Below are 24,845 nucleotides of genomic sequence, written 5' to 3'. Positions count from 1 at the left end.
AAAAAGGAGCAATAGAAGAAGAGGATGATGAAGAAGAAAAAGAAGAGGATGAAGAATAATAATAATTATCAGCAGCATATGAAGTAGAAGATGAAGAAAATGAAGAAGATGAAGAAGAAGATGAGTACGGATCATTTCTCTCTCTTATAGTGTCCCGTCAACATTTAATGAGGCACTAAATAACAAAAAGGGCAAAGTTACAAGAAAAGCAAGAAAAAAGCTTAAAGTGCAAGGGAAACAGAAAATGACCCTGAGCTGCTAAATCAAAAATCAAGTAGGTTTTTGGTGCAAATAACCCAAGAAATTATCGATCCTTTCTTCTCCTCTCTAGATTGAGAACTTCTCCCTCCTCTCTCAAGCATTAGCTATGTGCCCTCAATGCCGGTTACCCTCTAGCATCCCTCGTATGTGAGACCCTCCCTTAGAGGTGAAAGTGGATCAGATACGGACCGAATAGTGTTAAACCCATATCCGGGTCCATATTTTTAATTCAGATACGGATTCAAATACAAATATTGGACGGAGAGCAAAATTTAAAACCATATCCTAACTAAACGGATACAGATAATTTTTGAATAGAGGATCGGATCTTAAACGGATGTTGATCAAATTTTAAATGAATTATGATCTTTTATTTAGACATAATTAACGCAAAAATATTAAGAGTTTCACAAAAAATAAATTTTTTATATATCAAATATATATATAATTAGATAAATTAATCTCTACAAACAATATATAACATATCATTAATAACAATATCAATATTTGCTATTTAAATAAGCAAACTAAAAATTGTAAATCATTCAAAAAAATATGCAGATAAACAAATATCTGATATCTATATCTGAATCCGTATCTGGGTTTTCTAAAAAAATTCTATCCGTATCTGAATCGGATAAATTTTTTTTATCCAAATCGGGTTAGATAGCAAGTCGAGTCAGAGTTAATCTAACACGTTTTCACCCTACCCTCTCCATCTTGGGACACCAACTCTCTTCTCCCTCCTCTTCCTTCACCCTACAACCCCTCGTGCAATCCCTATCATAACCCACATCCACTCCATCTCCACCATTACCATCACCTCCCATCACCAACCCTTCCACAGAGTCCACCGTATTTTAACCCCACCAGTGATCTAAATCTATGAAAGACATAAATACCAAAGACGTAGGGCAAGAAGTTACGGATTGAATTCAACTCGGACTGCCTTCCTACACCCGAAGTTGATCCAGTGGCCGAGTTTGGTTCATAAAAATGATCAAGTTGGTGGAGGAGCTAGCTAAAAACCCATCGAGCAATCCAAACCTCGAAGTTTGTGGCAGGCTACTTCTAGATTGTGGGCTAATTCGTGTGTCAACGGATCCTCTACTCTGGAGATCTTTGATTGCCTATTTTAATGACACACCTATTGTTGGACTTGTAGGAGCTTTGCATACATATAAATGACTAGCCCAAAGATGTACCTATGCATCGATGAGAACTGAGGTGAAGAAGTATGTACACGAGTGCAGGATATGCCAAAATGCCAAGGCAAAGACACTAAACCGATGAGGTTGCTGCAATCACTGCCTATACCTAAGCGAATATGAGAGGACATCTACATGGACTTTATCGAGAGGCTACTAGAGGTCAGAGGACAATCTATGGTTTTTGTTATGGTGGATTGAATTAGTAAATACGCTCATTTTGCAGCTTTGAAGCACCCATTTTTAGCTAAACGAGTTGCTAAATTTTTTATTGAGGTGGCTCGATTACATAGGATGCCCAAGTCAATTGCTTCATAAAGGATTGGGTCAGGTTCTTGCCTTGGGTTGAATGGTCGTACAACATGGCACACCATTCGAGCACAGGAATGACACCATTTAAGGTGGTCTATAGGCAGATTCCACTCGTTCTCTATGGATATGACTGATCCATAGCCTTGGACCAAACTGAACTTGATTTTGAGTAGCAGACCGAGACGAGATGCTAAGGAGATTAAAATAACGATAGCCCATGACCATATGAAGCAGACAAATGATAAGGGCCGATGTGAGAAAGAGTTCGAAGTGGGTCAGATAGTCTTTGTACGGGCACAACCCTGCTGCCAAGCATCCTTAAGGCCGATTTAAAATCAAAAGTTGGTTTTCAAATGCGTTGTACTAAATCGTGGAGCAGATTGGTCTAGTTGCATATCTCTTGGAGTTACCTAAGGGACCAAGTGTCCACCTGGTTTTCCATATTTTGGTCTTTAAGGTATAGGTTATACACAAACAACCCGTGGGCCTGATTCTGCCCAAACAAACCATAGGAGATGGACCCCTTGAGCTACTCTAAGTATTAGGACCAAATTTGAGACCAAGCTACTAATTGAGTGGCTTGATAGGCTCCATTTGGGAGCTAGACTAAGACATCATCACTTCCTAGATTTCACACCTTAAGATCAAGGTGATGAAAGTATAGTGGATTAATACAATTTAGGTCAACTCAGTTGTCTCGAGCTGACCGGATAGTAGCCAAAACCCATCAACTTATTTAATTAATTTGCTTTCGCAATTTAGTCCATATATTAGCTGAATTTGTTTTTAGCTCTATTTGATTTCACTTAAGTTAATTTTTTCGCACTAACTGAACTGTTTAGTACATGGCCACCTATATATACTTAGGCACAGACCACATTTCATCTTATCAATTGAATTATTCTCTTACCCTAATACTCTCTTTCTCTCATGTCTCAAGCTCGACCATGGCCATGGCCACCAAACACCACCAAACTACTCGTTCGCCCGATCGACCCCTCTTGTCCTGAAGACATAGTAATCTTTTGTTCCCTCGTCTAAATCTCTATCCCACACTCACCATCACTCTCTTTCTCTTTATCCCCATCCACCCTGTCCACACAATCTACCCAATCCACCCCGTCCACCCAGTCCACCCTGTCCATCCCATGCTCCTAGAGCTTTGGTCATTGTTCTGAATATATCTCTCGATTTAACCGGCCAAACATTGTGATCTAGGATCCATTGGTCCGCCCTAAATTTTACATGGTCTATCCTAAATTTTACAATGGTTAGGTCTCCTGAAATCTCATATGGTCCACCTCAAATTTTACGAGGTTCCAACAGCTCCACGGTTAGATCTTCCTTGTATTTTGTTCCTCCTATAACTGTGTGTTGAATGAAACAAGTACAAGGAGAAAGCGTGGTGTTGTTATATTAAACTTGTAGTGTGGCGTCGTTATATTGACCAAACAAAGTTTAAGCTTCAGTATAAAAAAATTCGTTGAGAACTATTTCAAGTCCATGAGAGTAAAGACGCATGTTTCGATAACCTCACAAAGGTATAAAAATTCCTAGAGAACTGCTTCATGTTCTTGTGCACACTTGAGTTTTTTTCTATTTAATTATTTTTCCCCATAGTTATGCATACAGTTAAACAAAGTTTACGAGTTTGGTAGCAAACTATGGCCACGTTTTATGGACGTCAAAGAGCATAGGTACAATATGTTCACAGAGAAGTATTTCAAATTCGTCGGTCCACTTGATGTTTATAAAATTTTCACATAATTTTGTACACTCAAATAATCCATAGGAGTATAGAGGCAAAGTATGGCCTTGTTTTTCACAATAATTGAACATAGTTGTAAAAGTTCTCTGAGACCTTGTGAGTTCTCGCAAACAAGTCCAAAGGAGCATCAGGGAAAAGTTTTGCCTCTGTCCGTTGACATCGAACAAATCCGGGAGCTTAGGTACAAGATTTGCAGAGAACTATTAAGGTCATACGCCCACATGATATTTATAATATATTTATTTTTCCAATAACTGTGGTCTGACGGAAACCAAGTCAATCGGTATATTAAGGCAAAGTATGGCTTCCTTTCATTTACCTCACAAAGGTTTGAGATTCCTAATTGGACTGCATAACATAGCCTATACTTCTCTAAGCAAGATTCTCTTGGACGATTATTTTTTTTTTTAAAAAACGGAAGGCAAGAACACGAAATCAGTCGTGTCCCAGATGTGGTCAAATTCCTTTTTCACATTAGTCCAACGGCCGGAAGCGGGGACTCTCAAACTTTACAACATGGTGATGACTGATGACAGAACATGAGTCAATTTTGATGGCAAGAGATACCTTATCATGGAGAGCAGCAAAGCAAATAGTGAAGCGGACTGACATCATTCCTCGTGGAGGGGGGACCTTATCATGACTTCTTTTCCTTTACCTTTACCTTTACCTTTATTCTTCATGAATATATACGCACTTCAAAGGCTAAAATTTTGTCAGGAGGGCAACACTACTTTCCTCCACCCAGTTAAGCACTTATCACTTGTCAAGATGACAATATATATTTCGGACAACCTTATCTGTTGCTTCAAAAGTCACCACACCACTTTCAATTGAATGGGTCTTTGATGACGCATGGATAGAGACCAGCTAATTACACTCCTGTGCACCCACCATATTATCAGGGTTTTCGACCATGTTTGCTAAAATGTGATTATAACGAAAAAGTAGAAGAAATCAAATTCGATTCCACTTCTCATATGTAAAACGGATAAACTGAGCTTTCTTGATGTTCCTGGAAAATAATGAGAACAGGATAAAAGAAAAAGAAAAAGGGAAAATGGGAATACTTCAGGAAGGGGCATACGGGCATACAGACCAATAGCTTGACCAGATCAGTATTGTCGAACAAACAGAGCTCATTCTGCGTAAAACGTCATGTAAAGACCATTATAAGATCCACATGAATATAACATATATTTTTTGATAAATGGAAGTGGGAAAAAAAGGATAAGATAATATATTTCCCACGAAGAGCATCCCACAAAGACGAAACTCAATACATCTCATGCAGTGCACAATGGCTAACTTATCTGGTAGAAGGACTAACGCAGGATCAGAACTCTTGGAGACCTGGAAAGATCAAGAAGCCTTCTGAATGGTCAAGATCCTTGGGTCTTGGTAAGTTCTCATTTTCATCTTTAAGTTGTCTATCCAAGATTGGAGGTGAACAAGGACTATAGAAGTTTCAAACCACCAGTCACATCGTCAACCACATCAGTCGGTCCTGTGCAAGCATGCTAAGAAATCAGCTATCAAAAAGTAGTTCTTTTATTTTCAAGTCTTCAATGCAAATACGTAAATGGTCTTCAAGTAATATGTGAAGTTTTTCATATACTAATAATTTGTATAATAAAGGAACTCATTGTAGAAAAAAAAAATACAGAAATACATACATCTTTTACCACTAATGTACCTTGAAATGGCTTATATCAGTAATTATCTCAAAATGGCTCCATGTGCTTCTAACATATAGTTTTATACTTTCCACAAGGTCATTGCTCTGCTAATAAGCATGTACGACAATGACCAAGTTCATCCTGGCAATTTCCTGGCCAGCTCTACGGTCACATTTATTCTGTTTCTCATAATTTTAAGGAGGCTGGTACAAGCTTCTCCTAATGATCAGGTAGATATTTCTGTCTATCTTACCAACCTTTCCGATCCATTTGTTTAGAGGAGAACAAGATATTGGACCATTAGACAAGTTCAATACAAATACAAAGCATTTTAAATTCTTCAAACCTATGACTTTTCTCCTTGTGTTATTTTCTTGATTTTCTAGTCTATCGTTGTTTCTACTATTGAAATATATAACTTCTATCTTTGACTTTTCTACTTTGAATCCCTCTCTTGCCCACAATGCAATTTGGAATTTGGTAACATTAGCTTGGTGCAGTTTGGTGGACTTGATCCCTTCAGGCTCGGTTTGGTTTAGTGGAACCCAATCTTGTTGATCCATCTAAAAGGGTTCGGATTAATCTTCTCTAGCCTGAAGCCTAATCACTCGACTGGTCCTTCCAAGTGGTCACCCTTTCGGCCTGAAACACAAGGTAAATTGCAATGCAAAAATTAAGTCAAGCCATCCAGCTCAACTAGGTGTGGGTCTGCCTCGAGTTCCCATGGAACTACATGTAGCTTGTCCTCGTGTGAGACCTCCATCATACCCGCCACCTTCAGTCCTGCCCAATGTGTTCGAGACAGCCCCACCACGGAGTGCAAGGTGGGGGTTTGTCCTCGTCTTCATGCCTTCAAGCCATTCTTCTCGCCCGCCCCTCCAAATTGCCATCCACACGCGAACGAAGTCAAACGTTACTACCCTCAAACTCTACGGACATTGAATGTCTAGGACGAGTCCACCCCTTGAAGAGCTAGTGGGTACAAGTCCATGACAAAAGCAAAGTCTTGCACCTGCAGCGAGATGCCTCGCACAACCTAATGGCCTTGAGCATTGAGCCGTCGCCTACGATCACCACTAAATCCACCATCTGCTCCACTTTGAGTCCAACCTCCCCTAGGAGCCTTTTGTCCAGGAAGTTGTGGGTACTTTCTATGTCTACAAGATATGAACCATGGCTCACTTGATCATTCCGTTCACTCGCATCGCTCTTGGTGCTGTCGTGCCCAAGTACATGTGCCGTGAAGCTTTAGCTGCCATCTCTTCTTCTTTCTCTTCCTTCACCTAGCCTACCATAAACTCTCATGACTCCTCACTGAATACTCCAAAGTAGCCAAGTCTTCACCTTCAACCTCTGGGCCATCGAGAAGCAAAACTGTGCCCCGATTGTGAGTAGCAATGTCTGAGCACATACTTCTCATCACAACAGAACCATAGACCCTTGGAGCATCGGTTCTCCACTTTAGTAGGTGTGAGAGTTTGTCTAGGTGGTCTAAGTGGATACTTCACATCATTAGAAAGCTTCAAGAGTGCTCTAGGTCCAACACTAATCATCGGTGGTCTCCAATCGGCATTACCAGTAGTTGCACTTGGTCGGGTGGCTTGATGCTGGTCTCTTCGGTCCATGCTCGCTGGTGCATCCTAAACTTGCGATGCTTCTCTATGAGCAAAATGTTACAATCACTCTTGAGGTAGTTGTGATCGCATCAAGGGACAGCTTGGAACAAATCTAAAATTGAAACTTTTGAGATCAATTCCAACTCATCTAGCTCTCTAGAAGTCAGTGATCCAAAGCAACAGAGGAGTGGTGTATTACTTTTGTCCCACCTATCAATTAGGATCTTATACACTTCTTCAATGAATTTATTAATCAAAGTAGAAATGAAAAATCTGTCCTTATACTCAACTTCACAATTAATAGCCTTTAAGAACATAGGGTCACTCTCAGTTACAGCTAAAAAGTATATGAGAGGCCTCCTCTGTGTTCATTCCATCCGTCACATACAACACAACCCTTTTGCTCCCCATGTGCTCTTTCTTGTTGGGTTCCTTACAAAATGAAAAGACAACCTTGCTAAGTAGAACATCTTTGCAATCTCATAGTGCAATTGGTTAATTGGTTACAGGCATTAGAGCTAATTCCTTTTCAATAGCTGTCATTGCTCTTCTTTTGTTTGGCTTTCCCCTCTTGATTCTTTGCCATATCAAATCAAGGATATGCAAAGGAACTACTAGATGATGAAGCTTGGACACCTTTTGACAAAGAACTTGCTTAGGCATTGCATTTTTTATTCCCAACTCAATCTCCTCCACAACTTTTTTTCATTTCCATCATGTGTTAATCATTCGGTTTCAAGTAAATCCTAATTCCATGTCCAATTAGTCTCATCAAATGTGCTTTTACCCTATAGTATGATCCCTTATAAATTTGCTGACAGTAATTGCATTAGAAATTTAAATTGCCTCCGTCTTCTCCTAATTTTTGTAACTTAGTTATATACTTTCACAATTGAGCACTATCATCCACATTACTGGAACTTCTACTAAAATTCTAAACTTTAATAGTTCATTTTTTTCCTATCATTGCAATCACTGTAATATTAAAAATAAAACAATTAACAAAATAAGTGTCATTCACTAACTGCATTTACTATTTAAATAAAAATTAAATTAAATTAATGCCACCCATTAGATTATGGCAATTACTGTTTAATTAAATAAATTACACTGTTTAAATAACTAAATTGCATTAGATCATGTCAATCACTAACTCACAATGTTTAAATCATTAAATAAAACATTTATAATTTAAATTTTACTCACTGCTTTGTTGTAGTGTCGTATAAGTAAAGAAAAAACTGCACTCACCCACTAATCAAAATAAAAAAAAAAAACCCACCTACCCCCACCCACTCCTTCTCAACTCAGCCAGAGAGAGAGAGAGAGAGACCTCAGCGAAAGAAGCGTCGATGTCGGCAAAGGAGGAGCTCGTCATCGGGAGAGGACGAGCTTGTTGTCGAGGGAGGAGGAGCTCATCGGGAGAGAAACTTGTCGTCAAGGGAGGAGCTTGTCGAGAGTGTCGTAAAGGGAAAGTCATCGAGCGAGGAGATCTAAAGTAGGTTGCAATTTGGGTCTTTTTGGTTTTTAGGTTTTGAGTTTTGAGGGTTTTATTTTTGTGGGTTTTAATTTAAATGTTATTGGGTCTGGGGAAGAAAAAAAATTGTAAACTCAAACCCGTTAACCTGCGATGTGTCGACGGGGTGTTAGTGTCACCAACGTGTCAGACACAGCCACGACATCCATTTTGCCGTGTTCGTGCTTTGGAGGCTGCTCTCCACATATTTATAGAGGCTGAGCCAACTCTAATTCAAACTCGACTTATTTTAGCTTAGGTGAACTTAGCTAATTAAACAAGTCCTAGCCTACTAGGACTCCATTCAATCCAATGCCCTCCGATGTGACCCGACTAACCGACTCAACTCGTCTAGCTAAAGATAATCATAAACTTGTTTGGACTGACCTGTATATGAACTCAAATCTCGATCTACTAAACCGATTTAATCGGCTCGTTGGCTCGGGCTAACTTGGGCTCGGACTCAGATTCAACTTGGACTCAAATTCGTTAACTTCTGCGCAGTTTTAGGAAAATTTTCTACAGATATTCATCAGCCGATCGAATATTATGAAACTACTTAGACAATATCGAAGACGTCCTGAACTACAGTTTTCGTATTCAAGATTTCTCCAGATCAAGAATCTATCTATGGTAAAATGAAAAAAATATTTTGAGAAAGATAAAAAAGGCTTATTTAGCTAAGTTATGTTTATCTCTAGGTCATGTTTATCTTTAATGTAAGCCCTTAAGGCAAATTTAGTTAAATCATGTAAGCCACTAAGACAAGTCTAATTAAATCATGTAAGCTATTAAGGCAAACTTAATTAAGTCATGTAATACTCTAAGAATAGTTCAAATCGTAGAATGATAAAACTTACAACTTCGGCATAGGGACAATAGAATGATAAGAATTACAAATGGGAATAGAATGATAAGACTTACAACTTGGATGCCAAAATTTAGATTTGCTTTGATCCAAATTTTCATGAATAGTTCTATGTTTAACCAAGACAGACCATTGCAATTGTTATCATTGCAATTTTCATGAAAATTTGGATCAACATAGAACAATTTGGATCAACATGTGATAAGACTTACAACTTGGATGTCAAAATTTAGATTTGCTTTTATTCAAATCGTATATTAAACAAGAAAGACCATTGCAATTGTTATCATTAAGAAAGCAATATTAGAATTTAGAACGATTTCAAAGTGATATAACTATTTAGAAAGTACATAAGAAGAACAAGAGATCACGTTCTGAAGGTAAAGTACAAAATTATATATTTAAAAAGTGATTTACAAACAAAAATAACTTACCAAGAATAGCCATGACTGTCCTTGAATCTGCAAGAAGAAAAAAACTGTCTGTCAATCACTAGAATTTGAGTTTGGTTACTCAAGACTATATTTGGTCATGAAGTAATCTTAATACAAGTCAAAATAGATATGCCCATGTTAGTGTTAAGTCTGTAAAGTTATCAATGAATAACATATAGAAAATTATCAGAAATATCACAACAAGAAAGAGCTAAGCAACTCACTCGGTGCAATTTGTGTCCTACCAGCATCAATAGTTACATGGGTTGGGAGCTTCAACGACTTCGCTCTTTCCTGCCAACAAAAGATGTATAATAATTTTGGAAGATTAACTTTCTAAGTATCATATTTTAATACACCAAACAGCATCGCTTCCATTAGTTAGAGATACAAAAGAATCATAAAAATAGAACAAAGCAATATTATGTACAGATTACCGAATCTTAGAATATTTAAAAGTAGTCCAAAATTGACTATATCTGACTTGATATTCAACGTAAAACTTTTAGGGTTAGCTCACTTCTAATAAAGCAGAAAGAGAAAAAGCAATTCAACGTCAAAAATGAATAATTATAAATTTGGCAAAGTAACAAGATTCTGGTATGAAATGAAAATGATTCCAGTTGATTGAGGTTAACTGCAATACTAAAGCTTACATTATTAAATTCAGTAACTACCATTGACTTCAGGCAAGATGCTTTAGTCATCATTAGCCTGGATTCTGCACCAACAGATCAACTAAGATGCCCATTTTAAGCATTACCAAGTCAGCAAGAGGGTTTCTGGACAGGTGCAACTTGAAGGAAGCATTTAGATCATGGATGGCCGTGCCATGGCACAGCACCGCATGGCACGTGTCGCAACACTTGCTGGCCGTGCCGCAAAAAAAGGAAAGAAAAAGATGAGGGAGACTAGTAGCACTTCATCGTCATTATCGTTGCCGCTGCTCGCTGTCGTCGTCGCTGCCAACCTCGTCGTCCCCGTCATGCTCAAGGTCGCCAATGATCTGCAACTTAAGTTTCTAATCGAAATCAACTCGACCCATTTGGGTCATCTTCTTCCTCGAGCCAGCAAAGGCTAAGGCATCCACGTCATGATCAGCAACCTCAGGCACAACGAGTTATGGCAAAGACGACGGCGAGCAGCGGCGACTACAACGACGACGACGAAGAGTCTTCAGTAAAGTGCTGCTAGAAAGGGTGCCGTGTGGCACCCCTCGTGCCACGTGCCGATACGCTGCCGGCATGGCCATCGTTGATTTAGATATGTATATATTGATATAAGTCAAGACATGCCAACTAGTTAATAACTCATGATATTTTGCTTTTGTGGCCATGCAAGTCTATGCTGATATGTGCTTTTTCCATATACACTTCCAAACAATTGAGAGACAAATATAACTTTGTATTAATTAAATATGTTAGTGAGTGTACTTGTAAAACGAGCAGCTCCTCTTCGCTTTCAATCTTCAGAACTACCTTAACTTGTCCACACATTTCCCACCTGTAATGAAGAAACAAAAATAAATTAAAACAAGGTAAATAAACCTGTTGTAAAGTTATAAATTCGACTTGCACATTTATCTTAAGAAGTGCCCATACCTGCTCAATGCTTTAGGCGCCCTGTGAAGGAGCTTTTTATATAAACCCAAAGTTGCATGGCTGGCAAGAACATGCAAAATAAACACAAAACAATACTCATACAACAGGTTGCTTTTGATGCTTGTAATCACAAGAAAAATATCAAATAAGCAAAAGAACATGCATTATGAACAACACAATACACAAGTAAAAAAATATAATAATAACCAAGGCACTCAGTATTGGGATCGGGAGATCAGCATCGGCCGTCCAGAAAAACAATACATATCGACCGTATCGGATCGGATTATTTTTAATTACATAAAATTCTAAATATTATTTAAAAATGTAGAAATTTTTTAAAAAATGATAGAAAAATAAGAAAACAAAAATTATTTAGATATGAAGTCTACAAACATAAAAAATGTATTAACTTACTCAAAATTTAAAATTTTGATGAATACCGAGCTGGTTTTCGTAAATTTCTACAGTCTCATCCTCACAATCACCATAAGCTTATAAATAATAATGTCTAGGACCTGATACTCCAAAAGGTGATTCCATCATACTAGTCATATTGTATGGATCTTGTTGTGTGACGTGCGTCTAAAAAGGTTAACAACCAGCATATGAATCTTGTGTCTGAGAATATTGAGAATACTGAAAATAATAACTAGTATATGGATCTTGTGATTGCTCCAAACAATAAATACTCAATGTACCATAATCATAGGAAACAACATTCTCATGACGATGTTGTTAATATACAAAATTAGTTTTTCTGTCTTTAATCCTTATGCCTCCTTGACTTTCCTCAACAAATGTAGATAGAATGATCTCACCACCAAATATATCATCAGGATTATTACTAGTACTAGTAGGTATACTATTTCTCGTTGCTGAACAACTTGTACTAGCCTCTATCCTCGTTGTAGTCTCCCTTAATATCTCATATAACCATGAGTTATTTCTATCATCTAATAATCTATCATCTATTTTTCTGATCCATGGAGTCAAGGCCTTCTTCATCAAAAACATGATTTAAATCAATCAACTGTTCATTTTCCACATTTCTTCTTAAATTTCTCTCCCTCAATCTCATATTATAATAACAAAAAACTAACTTCTCCAATCTTTCCATTGTCAATCAATTGCGTGTTTTTATATGGATTAAGAAGAAACTAAATTCATCCCAATATTATTTAGATGTCCCACTGTAAGTACAAAGCTCATCTACCTCTAAGTCAAAATATTTAGTAGCAATATCAGTTGAACTAGGAGGCGAAACACTAGGCCCTTCTGATTGTATAGCATCCACCATAGTGTGATAATAAGGATTATCAACTATATTGAAAAAAATATGATTGTAAAAGAAAAATTTAGAGATAGCTCTACCAATGTGTTTTCTTGCATTTTCAATTCTTTGAGAGTTGTCGTGATGGAAGTCTATGCACGACCCCTTTTTTTCTGAAGATATATATCTATTGGTTCAATATTTCCAGACTTTGTTGTAACAACAAGAGTCATACGGGTAAAACTGCCGCCCCCATATTCTTTCTCCCTATAAATTAACTGATCTAGATCTTTGAAAGTCACCACTAGTGCTTCTTCTCATCTCTCTCTCCTCTATGCATATTTTTACTTTTTTTCATTGCTCATCTATCTCTCCTCCCCATCCTCCTCACTCTGCTCACTGCTATCATCATCAATGTGTATAGGATTATGCATCAATTCTTCACGAATCATTGACTCTCTTTGTTGTGTAAATTGTTTATCCTTCTTTTTGCAAATTAGATGAGCCAACATTTGTTTTCTAACTTCCAGCTAAATGTTTTTTCAAACGACTGACACCACCACTCATTTCTTTTCCATATCAGTTGCATTTAACATGTCTTTTATCTTGCTCAATAGTGCTGCAATATTGCCACCCAATATTGGTATCATATGACTTCTCTTTTGGAGCCATTAATATTTTAACTCTATAACTAAAAAATATAAACAAAAATCAAAATAAAATAAAAAATAATTTAAAATTTACAAACATAATACCCTCTTTTTTTTTTTGCTATTTTTTTCATTACTTATTTCCAGTTTTCACCCCTCTCTGCATCTCTCAGCCTCTCAACTTCTCACCTACTACTGCTTCACCATAGCAGCAGGTGTGCAACAAGCAGCACCCTACTGCTGCAGGTGCTGAGCAGCAGCAGTAGTAGCACATGGTGTTGCTGCTTCACCATAGTAACACCCTACTGCTTCACCATAGTAACACCCTACTGCTTCACCACAGCAGCAGCAGTAGATACGCAATTTAAAAAAAACCCACCCAAGGTTGAGGTCGTCAAATCTTCATCGGAGAAAGTCGCTGAAGGTGTCACCAGAGATCTACTCAGTCGCCGGTGAGAAAGAGAGAAAGAAAGAAAAGAGAGAAAGAAAGAAAAGAGAGAAAGAGAGAGAGAGGAAGAGAGAAAAACCCGAATCCGACCTATTCCTTTCGGCTGATCCTGACCGAAACGGATCGGGTAATGGCCGATACGCCAGTCGAAACCAGCCAGTTGGCTAGTTTCGACCAGGATCGGGATCAACCGAAACTTGGAACCTTGATAATAACTCTCATATAACACGTTACTTTTGATGCTTGTATGTTGTAACCATAAGAAAATGTTAAATTTCTATTTAGTTAACTATATCCCTAAGTACGTGTTCCTGTACGTTACCAAATATGCAAAAGTAGCATCTAAAGAAGTATAAAGATAATAATATATTACTATAAATCAAGCATGTCAGTGAAGTGTGCAATATCATACTGAAATAAAGTATTTACATATCAAATGGCATTCGCAAAAGGACAAAGAACTTGTACTCTGAACAAAAGTAATCACAAGGTGCCTTACTTTGCGAAAGCATTTTTCTAGGCAAAATTTTGGAGTATTCATGATGATTTTATGTAAAGGCCTACTTAACATGTTCAACCCGGAAAAGTACTTAAACTAATTATCAAATTGCTTTGAAAATAAATGAGAGTTCTTCCACGGATTTGAAATAAAATATGGTAATTCATTTTTAACAAAAAGACAACTAGTTCCAACCAAAATTGATGTATTCAATGCAAAACCTTTTGAAAGATATTCAAATCGGAAGTTTAAATATCCAATTGCTTGGAAAACAATTGTGGAAACCGAAAAGTTATCTCAATGATATGATCCGGGTGAGCTGGGTCAGTCTAGAAGATGGGCTTTAGGCCAATTGGTCCACTCAAAGAGTATTGGGCTGGGCTCAATACAGTTATCCACTCTATTTGCTTATTTACTTATTGCATTTGTTTTAGTATAGTCCCATATTGGGTAATAGGCTAAGCCCACTTGTATCTCCCTCTTATAAATAGGAGGGTTGATCTTCACTTAAGGACCATGGATGAATTATTATGAAACTTCTAGCTTGAGCCCACTTCTCCCTCTTCTATCAGTCTAGGACTTGACTCATCATGGTTATGTCCCTCTTCCCCATATTCGACTAGTCGTTCCCTCTCGACCCTATGAGCCGACTCCCTTCTCTCTTATCTTCTCTGCCTTGCGCAACACCCTGATCTAGCCCACACCATCTCATTCATCTCCTCCACGTCCTAAGGTCTTCCCCACGCCCATAGGCCTTCCACCATCCATTGACGACCTCCATCCCGTCGATCCATAGGTTCCACCTTTCACGTCCATCTCACAACCATCTGACCTTCGGTCAATATTTTCACCATAACTCTTGATCTACTCATCCGATCAGCTTGATTTCGATTTTGTTGGATCCCTGACTTCCAGAGGAACAATCTACCAAAATATCAGATCTTTTGGACGGTTAGATCGATCAAAATTTATCTCAAAATATCCATCTCTAGATCTATTCTGATCCAGCGGAGTATTTGGTAAAACCTTGATATCTAGAAATCCACATATCGCCCCAGATCCCACAACCCCATTCCGGAAAGCTGACTCAGAGAACTTTCTTCCATCCAAATTTGATAAGTATCCAACGGTCAAATCATCGGTAAATCAGCCTAGAAGATACGGCTATATTTAGATCCAAATTAGACCTCAATCATCATCTATTTCGAATTCTTTTCTATATTTCCTTAAATATCCTTCCATATCTTTCCTATTTCCTTCCATCATATTTCATCTACCATTCATAGCCATCCCATCTCCACCATTCATCCTTAATCCTTCATAATCATCCTCCATCTAACCAATCATCCACCATATCCAAGAACCGACCGTTGGATTCGATACGTTCTATGGACACCCCGATCTGTGATCGTATAGATTGATATCAGAGCCACCGTTTCTCGGACACGCGCTTCCTATGACAACAATCAGAGCCATGGCTGCACGGCGAAATGAGGAAGATAAGATTTCCCCAATAGAAGAAGGGGAAATGGCTATGGGAATTTCCACCCGTGGAACCGCCCAACCAAATCTGAATACGGAAGAGCCTAGCATTCAAGTCATGATCGGATCACTTACCAAACAGATGGCCATCAATAATCAGATAATGAGGGAGATGATACAGAAAATACGGGCGACAAGAGAAGCCATGGCGATCAGAAACGCACCGACGACTACTCGACGCAAGTCTACCACCCTGAACTCGCCGCCACCGGTTCAGAACCTTTACTAGCAAGATCGAGTTTCTACGCCCCGATCTATGGCCAACCAAAATGAACCACCGCCAGTTACAATGGGATCCTCAACTATTGTAGCAGCCCTCGAAACCTCCACATCTTCCCATGTATCGGAGACCTCGCCGACAAACCGTGAAAAGCTAGCCGCATCCTTCCCGATCCCTGCAAAAACGACGAAGAGTCCGGCTTTAAGGTAGTAGTTTCCTCCGACGAGCCCGATAGTTGGAAAGGTTCTTTGGACGTCAGAACGGAGTTCTTCGATGAGTCAACAACCATGCGAACTACTGTTGAATGGAGGAACACCACGCATGGCCACTGGATATTGCTCATCGGGAATCGTCATCGGTGGTGAGGGAGATGACCCGGAACCGCGAGTTCCAGCACTTGGGCTTGACCAGGTTGAATTGCTAGACATGAGCTAGGCCTGACCTAAGAGCCAAAGGGGTCAAGTCAAGTGTGAGTTATCTCCGGACTTGGGGACTCAATTAAATCAAATAAGGGACCTGATCAGAAACCCTCTACTTGACTTAAGTCAAGTGTGCTTATACTAGAATACATTTGATTTGGATCATAATCCATGGAGTGGGTAGTACGATTATGCGCACAACCAACAGTCAGTTCGGCTGGTTGAACCTAACTAGAGTCACTGGGTGGACCTAATCAGAATCCACCAACTACACCTAACTCGACCTCCCAAGTGCAATCAGATGCACCAGATTTCTATAGCTGAACTAACATTGAGTCAATTGGTTCGACCACCCGAGACCGAGTGGACTCAATGTAGATGGACTCGATCCTGAGAGCCGACTCACTTCTCCCTTATCTTCTCGCCTTGCGCCAGTACCCTGATCTAGCCCACACCATCTCATTCATCTCCTCCACGTCCTAAGGTCTTCCCCACACCCATAGGCCTTCCACCATCCATCGACGACTTCCATCCCGTCAATCCGTAGATTTCACCTTTCACGTCCATCTCGTAACCATCTGACCTTCAGTCATATTTTCACCATAACTCTTGATCTACTCATCCGATCGACTTGATTTCGATTTCGTTGGATCCCTGACTTCCAGGAGAACAACCTACCAGAATATCAAATCTTTTGGATGGTTAGATCGATCAGAATTTATCTCAAAATATCCACCTCTAGATCTATTCTGATCTAGCGGAGTATTTGGTAAAACCTTGATATTCCACATATCGCCCCAGATCTCACGACCCCATTCCGAAAGCTGACTTAGAGAACTTTCTTCCATCCAAATTTGATAAGTATCCAACAGTCAGATCATCGGTAAATCAACCTGGAAGATACGGCTTTATTTAGATCCAAATTAGACCTCAATCATCATCTATTTCGAATTCTTTCCTATATTTCCTTAAATATCCTTCCATATCTTCCATATTTCCTTCCATTATATTTCATCTACCATTCATAGCCATTCCATCTCCACCATTCATCCTTAATCCTCCATAATCATCCTCCATCTAACCAATCATCCACCATATCCAAGAACTGACGGTTGGATTCGATACGTTCTACGGACGCCCCTATTTGTGATCGTATCACTCAAGGATTTAAAATTGCATTTACAAACTTTTTGCTTCAAAAGATAAGTAGTCTTCACAATAAATCAAAAAATTCTTGTATAGATATAAATTTTAATTGAAATCCAAATGGCTAGAGAAGTGTGATCAGAGTTTACTCCAATTGATCAGCTCCATAGCCGAAGAAATGTGATTATTATGTGGCATTAGTTCTATATAATTCAACCAATCATGGATTTTTAATCAATAATGGATGGCAAAATTGATGGAGCAGATCAATTTGTGAGCTCATGCAGTTGGTTCTCATTCATGATGTGATTCGAGTTAGACCAGACCACCTTATAGACATTAGGCACATGAATTGAGTCACTTATCTAGATAGAGTAAATTTCATCACTTAGTTTAAGTTGTTTTGAGCTTATGTTAGTCGAGTCAATTTAATATTGAACTTAATGTGATTTGGTTAATAATTATGATTTGGGTTGACTAGTTAGCCTCTAATATATAATGTGGAGTGCAACCTAAATTAAGGATATTTTAATTGATAAGGTTTTCTAACTGGGGCATTCGAACACCTACATAGTGTTCGGAAAGTCTAAGACCCTATTTTGGCCATTCAAACACCTCACGAAGCGGTTCGAATGCCCCGTGCCGAAAATGATTGTATTGTGGTTATTTTTTTAGTTGTTTGACTGTTAGACTAGCCTCTCTTATATATGTGAAAGACAGCCTCATTGTATGGGTATTGAATCATGGAATGAATTATAGGTTTAGCCTATCTTCTTCCTTCTAATCTAAAGCTTCTCCCTCCACCCTCAAACCCTAGCTGTGTGCCACCTTGCCGCTGGTTACTTCTAACCTATTTCGGGAACTGACTCCATGGGAACTGACTACCTTCTCCCCACTCTTCCTTCACCCTACTGCACCATATGCAAACCCTACCTGAAACCAACGTCCACTCCATCTCACCTTCATCTTCACCACTCGTCATCAACACCTCTACCGTAACTTTGTCGATTTTTACTCTGAATATAGTTCGAATCTGCGAAGGGCATAAATATGAAAAACGTAGATCAAGAAATACAGAACGAACCCATCTAGTTTCGTAATTTTTCAACTACGAGAGAATATCTGACAATATTCTCATCCAACTACGCAGACTATCTTCCTGCACACGAACTCAAATCACTAGCCGAGATCGGGCCATAACAATTCAAGTTTGGGATAAAACAAAATAACCCTAGTAAAGGTCTCACTCTAGAGACATTAGTTATTCAAGAAAACAAATGCCATGTTATTTATCTTATTTCATAAATAGATCTTTTTGGATTAGAAGTTTGGCATTGGTTACAACATCTACTGAAATTTAATACTACGATGATATTGTGAATATTTCACCAACTTTGTTTGTGTTTATAGGCCTGATTAAAGAACAAAGAGATGAAGACAGTATATGTTGATAGATTTGTATAGATATGAATAATAATTGAAATCAATATGACTAGAGAAGTGTAATCTGATTTCTCTCCAATTGATCAGCACCGATGATTAGAGAACTGTGAGTATTTGTGAGATTAGCTTGATCTGATTCAACCACTCATGGATACCTATTGGCAATGGACGGAATTGATGTAGCAGGTAAATTTATGAGCTTTATGTAGATTGGTTCTGCCCAAGTATGGGAATGGAACAAAATTAGTAAAACCCTAATAGTGGTGTCACTCTACAAGTCTACAGACATTAGTTAGTTACTCAAGAGCACAAATGCAGGAACTGGATTAGTGTGTGTTTAGAGAACTGATTAAAGGAAGAGAGGAAGATTGTATCTATTCTTTCACAAATATCCTCCTCCTTCCATTATTTAACTCACACTCTCTGCTTCCTCTTTTTCAATTTGTAGCCTCCCTGTCTGGTTTCTCTCATGTCCTCTAACAAGAATTACTTAAGTCACACTCTCTGCTTCTTCTTTTTCAATTCACAGCCTCCCTGTCTGGTTTCTCTCATGTCCTCTAACTAGAATTTCTACTGGAAATCTGGAACCTAGAGTAGGGCTAGAAGAAATTAGACAATGGATAATCTCTCTACACTTAAAATATGTACATGACTACCTTTTAATAATTTATTTTAAACTTTAGGTTGTATGAGATTGCTGAATGAGTTTTTATCAACTGGATCTATTTAAAAGTTCATAAACATGCCATGTGTGTGAAAACAGGACAGCATGACATGCATTATTAAGCTCATCAATTGTCACATATTTCAAATAGGAAAATTATGCCCAGCAATTGAGAGAGTAACTCGAGTTTAAATTTCGACATCCAATCCTCTTTCCCATTTCATCAGGATGAGAACCCGACCACCAATAAGCCAAGGTCCACCTTGGAGCACTTTGGAGCCATTTTCCCCCAGCAGGAATTGAAAGAGGAAAAAGCCATTCATTTATGAAATGAGAAAAACAAGAAGTATTGGTAGTCTATTACCAAATTTTCGCAAAGGTGTCCAAGTCAAGCACATGTACCCTTTCTAGCTGCATGAACCATGCCAACTTATCAACGGCAATAAAAAAGAACATGTAATTCCTTCTATTGAGCATGTCAATACTTGGTAAACAATGGACTATATTTGAGATCAGATGTACATTAACTGCCAATTGAGCATGTATCAGACCGATGGTACACTGTTAAATGTCCATGCCACAATAAATCATTTTAAAACCTCTTGGAGACAGTCACTCTTTTCCCATCAAAATTGAATTCATTTGGTTTAGGATTATATTAAAAAGATTAAATAACATAAAAAATTTCCTCCATAACTCATTATGGCATCCAATATCATATTGAATTACATATCCAAAGATTTTGTCAGTTATTATTAGTTTACTTAGAAGCGGAGAGACTAAATATAAGAGAGGAAGCTTAGTGTAGGAAGAGGTTGGAAGCTTTTCTAGGTTGATCACTTCTCGGGAGAACCTCTTTATATAACTACACATGTTCAGTCATATAAAAATAGGACTTATTAAGTACTTGAAGCCAGAAACTTGGACTTCTTTCTACTCGGAGCAACTAGAAAGTGATGTAACTTTGAATCTTTCCATCTATACGCAAGAGAATAGTGACTGACAGAGAGAAATGGCACCAAAAGGTATCCAGGTCAAGAGCCAATACGACGAATGGAAAGAGAAAAATATACATAACATTAACCCCCTTTCTACAGAGGCTATTACTTGAAAATAGAAAAGGAGTTACCTGCATTGCGCAGCAATCTTCCCCTTCCCCATCTTCAAATCATTCCTGACAACCAAGACCTGCAAATTAAATAATTGTCCAAACATCGAAATCAAGGACAGTCGAATAAGTACAAGGTTTTCGCGAAAATTACCCTAATAAGATGGCTCTCAAGTTTAAGGAGAGATGGAGATACCATTTTAAAGTCTTCGAGGATTTCCGCGAGGCTTTCGATCTCAACAAGAGTGGGCTTCTTCTGCTTATTAATTCCCTCGTCCCGTGCGTCGGCAGCTGAGACGGCGGCCTTGGTTACTATATTTTGGGCCCAAGAGAGGATTCGAAGGCCGGTCCTCTTCTTGGTCTTCTTCCTCCTTTTCTCGTCGTCATCGCTATCAGCAGTGCCAAAGGATCGGCGGTGTGAGGCGAGAAGGTAACCGAAGGCGAAGAACCCCGCCCCGATTAGGAGGGTGGTGGAGACGCTCAATAACGAAACGGAGGCCCCCATCAGCATCGCCGCCCACCACCGCCGACAACGAAGGGATTACTATTCTTAATTCTATTATTTGGATGGTTAAGTTGGAGAGTGGAGATGGACGCCTAAAACGGAGGCCCCCATCAAGCATTTTTTATATAAAAAAATTAAAAGTAATTATATTTAATACTGCTATAGTATATATATAATTTATTTTAATAATCTATTACACAAAACTATCAGCCGTTCACAAGAACCACAACCAAAGTTCCAAAACAAAGAAAATTTGGTCAACTGATTAAAGGGATAATTACATTTAGACTCCTAAATTATTTTTATTTTCTAAATATATACTTCCTGAAATTTTACTTTTAGGACATTTTACAAATTACACCCTATATTTTATCTATCTTGTAATTCATACTCTGTATTTGAGGATTTTGTAATCCGATCCCTTTTTTCCATATAATTCTCATTTAACACTCTAGGTTAACTTAGACATTACTAGAAAAGTAATATTCTTTTATAATATATAAAATAATTTATAAATACCTAAATTTTTCCTATCTTCTTCATCCTCTTTTTCTCGTCCCAAAGAAGAAGAAGAAGAAGAAAAAGAAGGAGAAAGAGGAGGGGGAGGAACGGGAGGGTGGAAGATTGATACGACTCAGTCGGATTGGATCCACTCGTAGCATTGGGTTCATTGGGATGAGTCTATTTATTTAGTTTATATATTACTTGAGAGAATAAGGCCTTTTGTTAGGGGGCGTTCGAACGCCAAGGATCCGCGTTTGAATGCGATCGTTCAAACGCTTGCACGCGTTCGCAACGACAGAGAATGGTATTTGTGCGTTCGAACGCAATCGAGCGTGTTTGAACGCACCGCGGCAAAAGTTATTAGTTTGTTAGGGTTTTTTAACTTAGTTGATGGGTCCCTAGGGTGAGTCTCTATAAATATGTAGAAGAAATTCTAATTGGAGTAAAACCTAATAATTGAAATTGGCATTGTGCCTTTATCTCCTTCTCAACTATCTCTAGCCATTGGCGCCCTCTCCCACCTCCTTCTATCCACCGCCCAAGTCTTTGGTCAGCTTCCTCTAACTCTGAATCCCCCTCTTCTATAATAACCTCTCCCCCTTCACACCAGGGATTTAACCTAGCATTTATCTAGCCATTGAAGAGCTATCAAGCTAGGGTTTAATTAATATTCGATTACTATTCGGTCGATATCTCAAGATCTAATCATCCAAATCTTATGATCTTAGACTCATTGGAAAGTTCATTCTAAGAATGATAATATATTCAAAATTCAGGAAGATCCAATGGTTATATTGTTCGCAGATCCCCTCGAAAGTTACAAGCCTAATAGAGTTCAGAATTGTTTCGGATCGGATCAGGCTGGTTTGTAACAATTGGTATTAGAACCAACGTTTTGATAAGCTCTGATACCAGATGATAAGCTTTGATACCAATGATAAGCTCTAATACTAGATTGATGGGTTCTTGTGCCAAACAACTCCTCGATAACCGAAATAAGATACTGATCCTTGATAGTAATAGCGTTTAGTGCTCAATTGTCAACACAAAAATGTCATGTCCCATCATTTTTTCGCACCAATAGCACGGGGGGTGAGTATGAGCTATGACTTAGTTGAATGAGACCTTGCTCCAAATCTCAGCTACCATCTTTGAGATAACTTCTTTTTGCACATGTGGATACCGATATGGCCTCACGTTCGTTGGTGTAGCCCCGGGTACAATCTCTATGCGATGGTCCGCCGCTCTCCTCGGTGGCAACTCCTGTGGCTCATCAAACAATCCAAAAAAGTTATCTAATAAATTAGACAATTCAATGGTAGTACCTGAACTCATTTGAGGCTCATCTCCTACTGATCCTAACTGAAGAAGATAGGCCAAATCATACGCACACACGAAGACCGAACGCCATCAAGCCGCACATGCTCCGAAAATCAAATGTGACGGGTCCCAAACTCTATAACCACTAAATACCAAGGACAATGTCCGCTCCTCACAGTGCCAACAGATACAAGTCCACAATGATGTCATGTCCTTGCACTCGTATACCGACTCGGCGACACAAGCTCTTAGTCTTAAGCTTCGTGCCGTCTCTAATAGCAACGTCAAATTCCGTGGTCGGTTCGGCATCCAAACCCAATCTCCTCACTAACATCTCATCTAGAAAGTTGTGTGTACTCTCCAAATCAATGACGATATGCACATAATGCTTTCTAATGAGTCCGTCTACTAGGAACGTCCTCGGCGCGGAAGTACCCAAATATGCATGCATCGATATTTCAGCTTAGATATCTTTCTCCACGCCCTCATCAACAGTCTCCTCATGGACCTCCTCTGGACACTCTCCATCATCAACAACCTCATCATCCTTCTCAAGACCGTCGATAAGCATCACACTTCTGATCGGTTTAGAACACTAATGACCGAGGGTGAAACGCTCATCACATCGAAAGCAAAAGTGCTTTGCTCTTCGCTCCTCCACCTGGGCATGTGTGAGAGTTCGAACGGGGGGTTTTGTGCCTCCTCTAACATTGGAAGAAGGTCTCAAAGGTGGTCGTGGTCTAGTAGTTGTAGCCACTATTTTTGAAATCGCAGAATTTCCAATCGGTATTCTAGGTCCAAACTGCACATCTCGGTTGCCCAAATATATAGCACGAACATTCGCTTGTATCTTATCCCGCAGTCCTGAAATAAATGTACTCATCAATGCCCGTTTGGGCCACGGTGGCTCACAACGACTACTAACTCTTTCAAACACAGCTTAGTACTCCAATACGGTCGTCCTTTGAACCATCTTGCTTAATATGGTAGCAAAGTATTTATATGCCACTATCCCAAATATGTGTGTAATCATCCTACAAAAATCAGCCCATCTGATAAATCTACCACCACGAAGAATCGATCTATACCAATGCAATGCCCGTTTCTTGGAGGTGAAAGCTTGTCATATGGACTTTTGCATTTTTCGCTATACCTTGACAATCAAAATATTGTTCAACTTAAAACACCCGATCCGTTGGATCACCGCCTTGAAATTTTAGGAAGGTCCAAGTGTGCAGTTATCCCCTAAATAGCATTGTCGGGTTCATGAAAGATCCTTGGTTCAGGTCTAAACCTTTGTGCAAGTTGATCACCTTTTCTAAATCCTCGAGCATGTCCATCACCATCTCCAAAGGGATCAACCTCATCTTTAAAGTGCCAATTCTCCTCATCGACGAAGCACGCTGGTGCCGCACATCTATTGGGTTCCACCACCGCCGGTCTTGGGTTTTGCAACGGAGGTGGGGAATGATGTGTGGGCATAAGTAAGAGGGGATCATTGGCACTCACATGACGCACCTGGACCTGTGGGGTATCAGTTCGATGAGGTCCCACTACTAGTCCTTCTTGAAACTCCGATCGCCGTCGAGGAGATAACGAATCAATCTGATACCACTTTTATAGGCTCTGATACTATTTTGATAAGATTTGGAACCAAAGATAGGCTACGCAACTATTCCTTCAAGATCTGGTTGTATTATAGGAATCAGTCCATGAAAATGTGGGAAAATATTCATCAAATATTCTCCGGTGGTCAGAAAATTACAAAATCAATTAGGTTAGATCCATACTACAACATTCGTATTTATGTCCTTCTGTAATGCCCCTGCCTGCACGAGCAC

The 24,845-nt window shown here is 39.0% G+C and overlaps 1 protein-coding gene across 4 annotated transcripts; it reads right to left on the bottom strand.

The window, feature by feature from the left end:
- Positions 1-4,633: 4,633 nt before the first annotated feature.
- Positions 4,634-21,279, bottom strand: LOC140802472 (uncharacterized). Of its 4 annotated transcripts, none has more exons than XR_012111664.1 (7): positions 20,872-21,274; positions 20,697-20,755; positions 11,264-11,323; positions 11,096-11,165; positions 9,887-9,951; positions 9,663-9,689; positions 4,634-5,056 (listed from the first exon to the last, which is right to left on the bottom strand). XR_012111664.1 is itself a non-coding variant. In XM_073158012.1 (7 exons), exons 1-7 carry the CDS (start codon positions 21,184-21,186, stop codon positions 5,007-5,009), a joined length of 651 nt encoding a protein of 216 aa, XP_073014113.1. In that variant the 5' UTR covers positions 21,187-21,279; the 3' UTR covers positions 4,634-5,006. The 4 variants fall into 4 exon arrangements, 2 of the variants coding, with proteins under 2 accessions (XP_073014113.1, XP_073014115.1); XM_073158012.1 differs by having other exon boundaries at positions 9,887-9,956; positions 20,872-21,279; XM_073158014.1 differs by having other exon boundaries at positions 4,671-5,069; positions 9,887-9,956.
- Between the last annotated feature and the right edge of the window lie 3,566 nt (positions 21,280-24,845).

The sequence above is a fragment of the Typha latifolia genome, chromosome 1 (assembly GCF_019914945.1).
Source record: "Typha latifolia isolate L0001 chromosome 1, TyphaL0001v2, whole genome shotgun sequence".
Classification (NCBI taxonomy): Eukaryota; Viridiplantae; Streptophyta; class Magnoliopsida; order Poales; family Typhaceae; genus Typha; species Typha latifolia.
The sequence above is the reverse complement of the archived record's forward strand: the minus strand, read 5'-3'. Positions and strand labels throughout refer to the sequence as shown.

What these genes read in the sequence shown, in the direction of transcription:
- LOC140802472 (XM_073158012.1), bottom strand. Translation starts at nt 21,186, where the DNA reads ATGCTGATGGGGGCCTCCGTTTCGTTATTGAGCGTCTCCACCACCCTC. An exon ending in TCCTCGAAGACTTTAAAATG is followed by an intron (nt 20,756 to 20,871) that starts GTATCTCCATCT and finishes TTTAATTTGCAG; the next exon opens with GTCTTGGTTGTCAGGAATGA. An exon ending in GCGCCTAAAGCATTGAGCAG is followed by an intron (nt 11,166 to 11,263) that starts GTATGGGCACTT and finishes TCTTCATTACAG; the next exon opens with GTGGGAAATGTGTGGACAAG.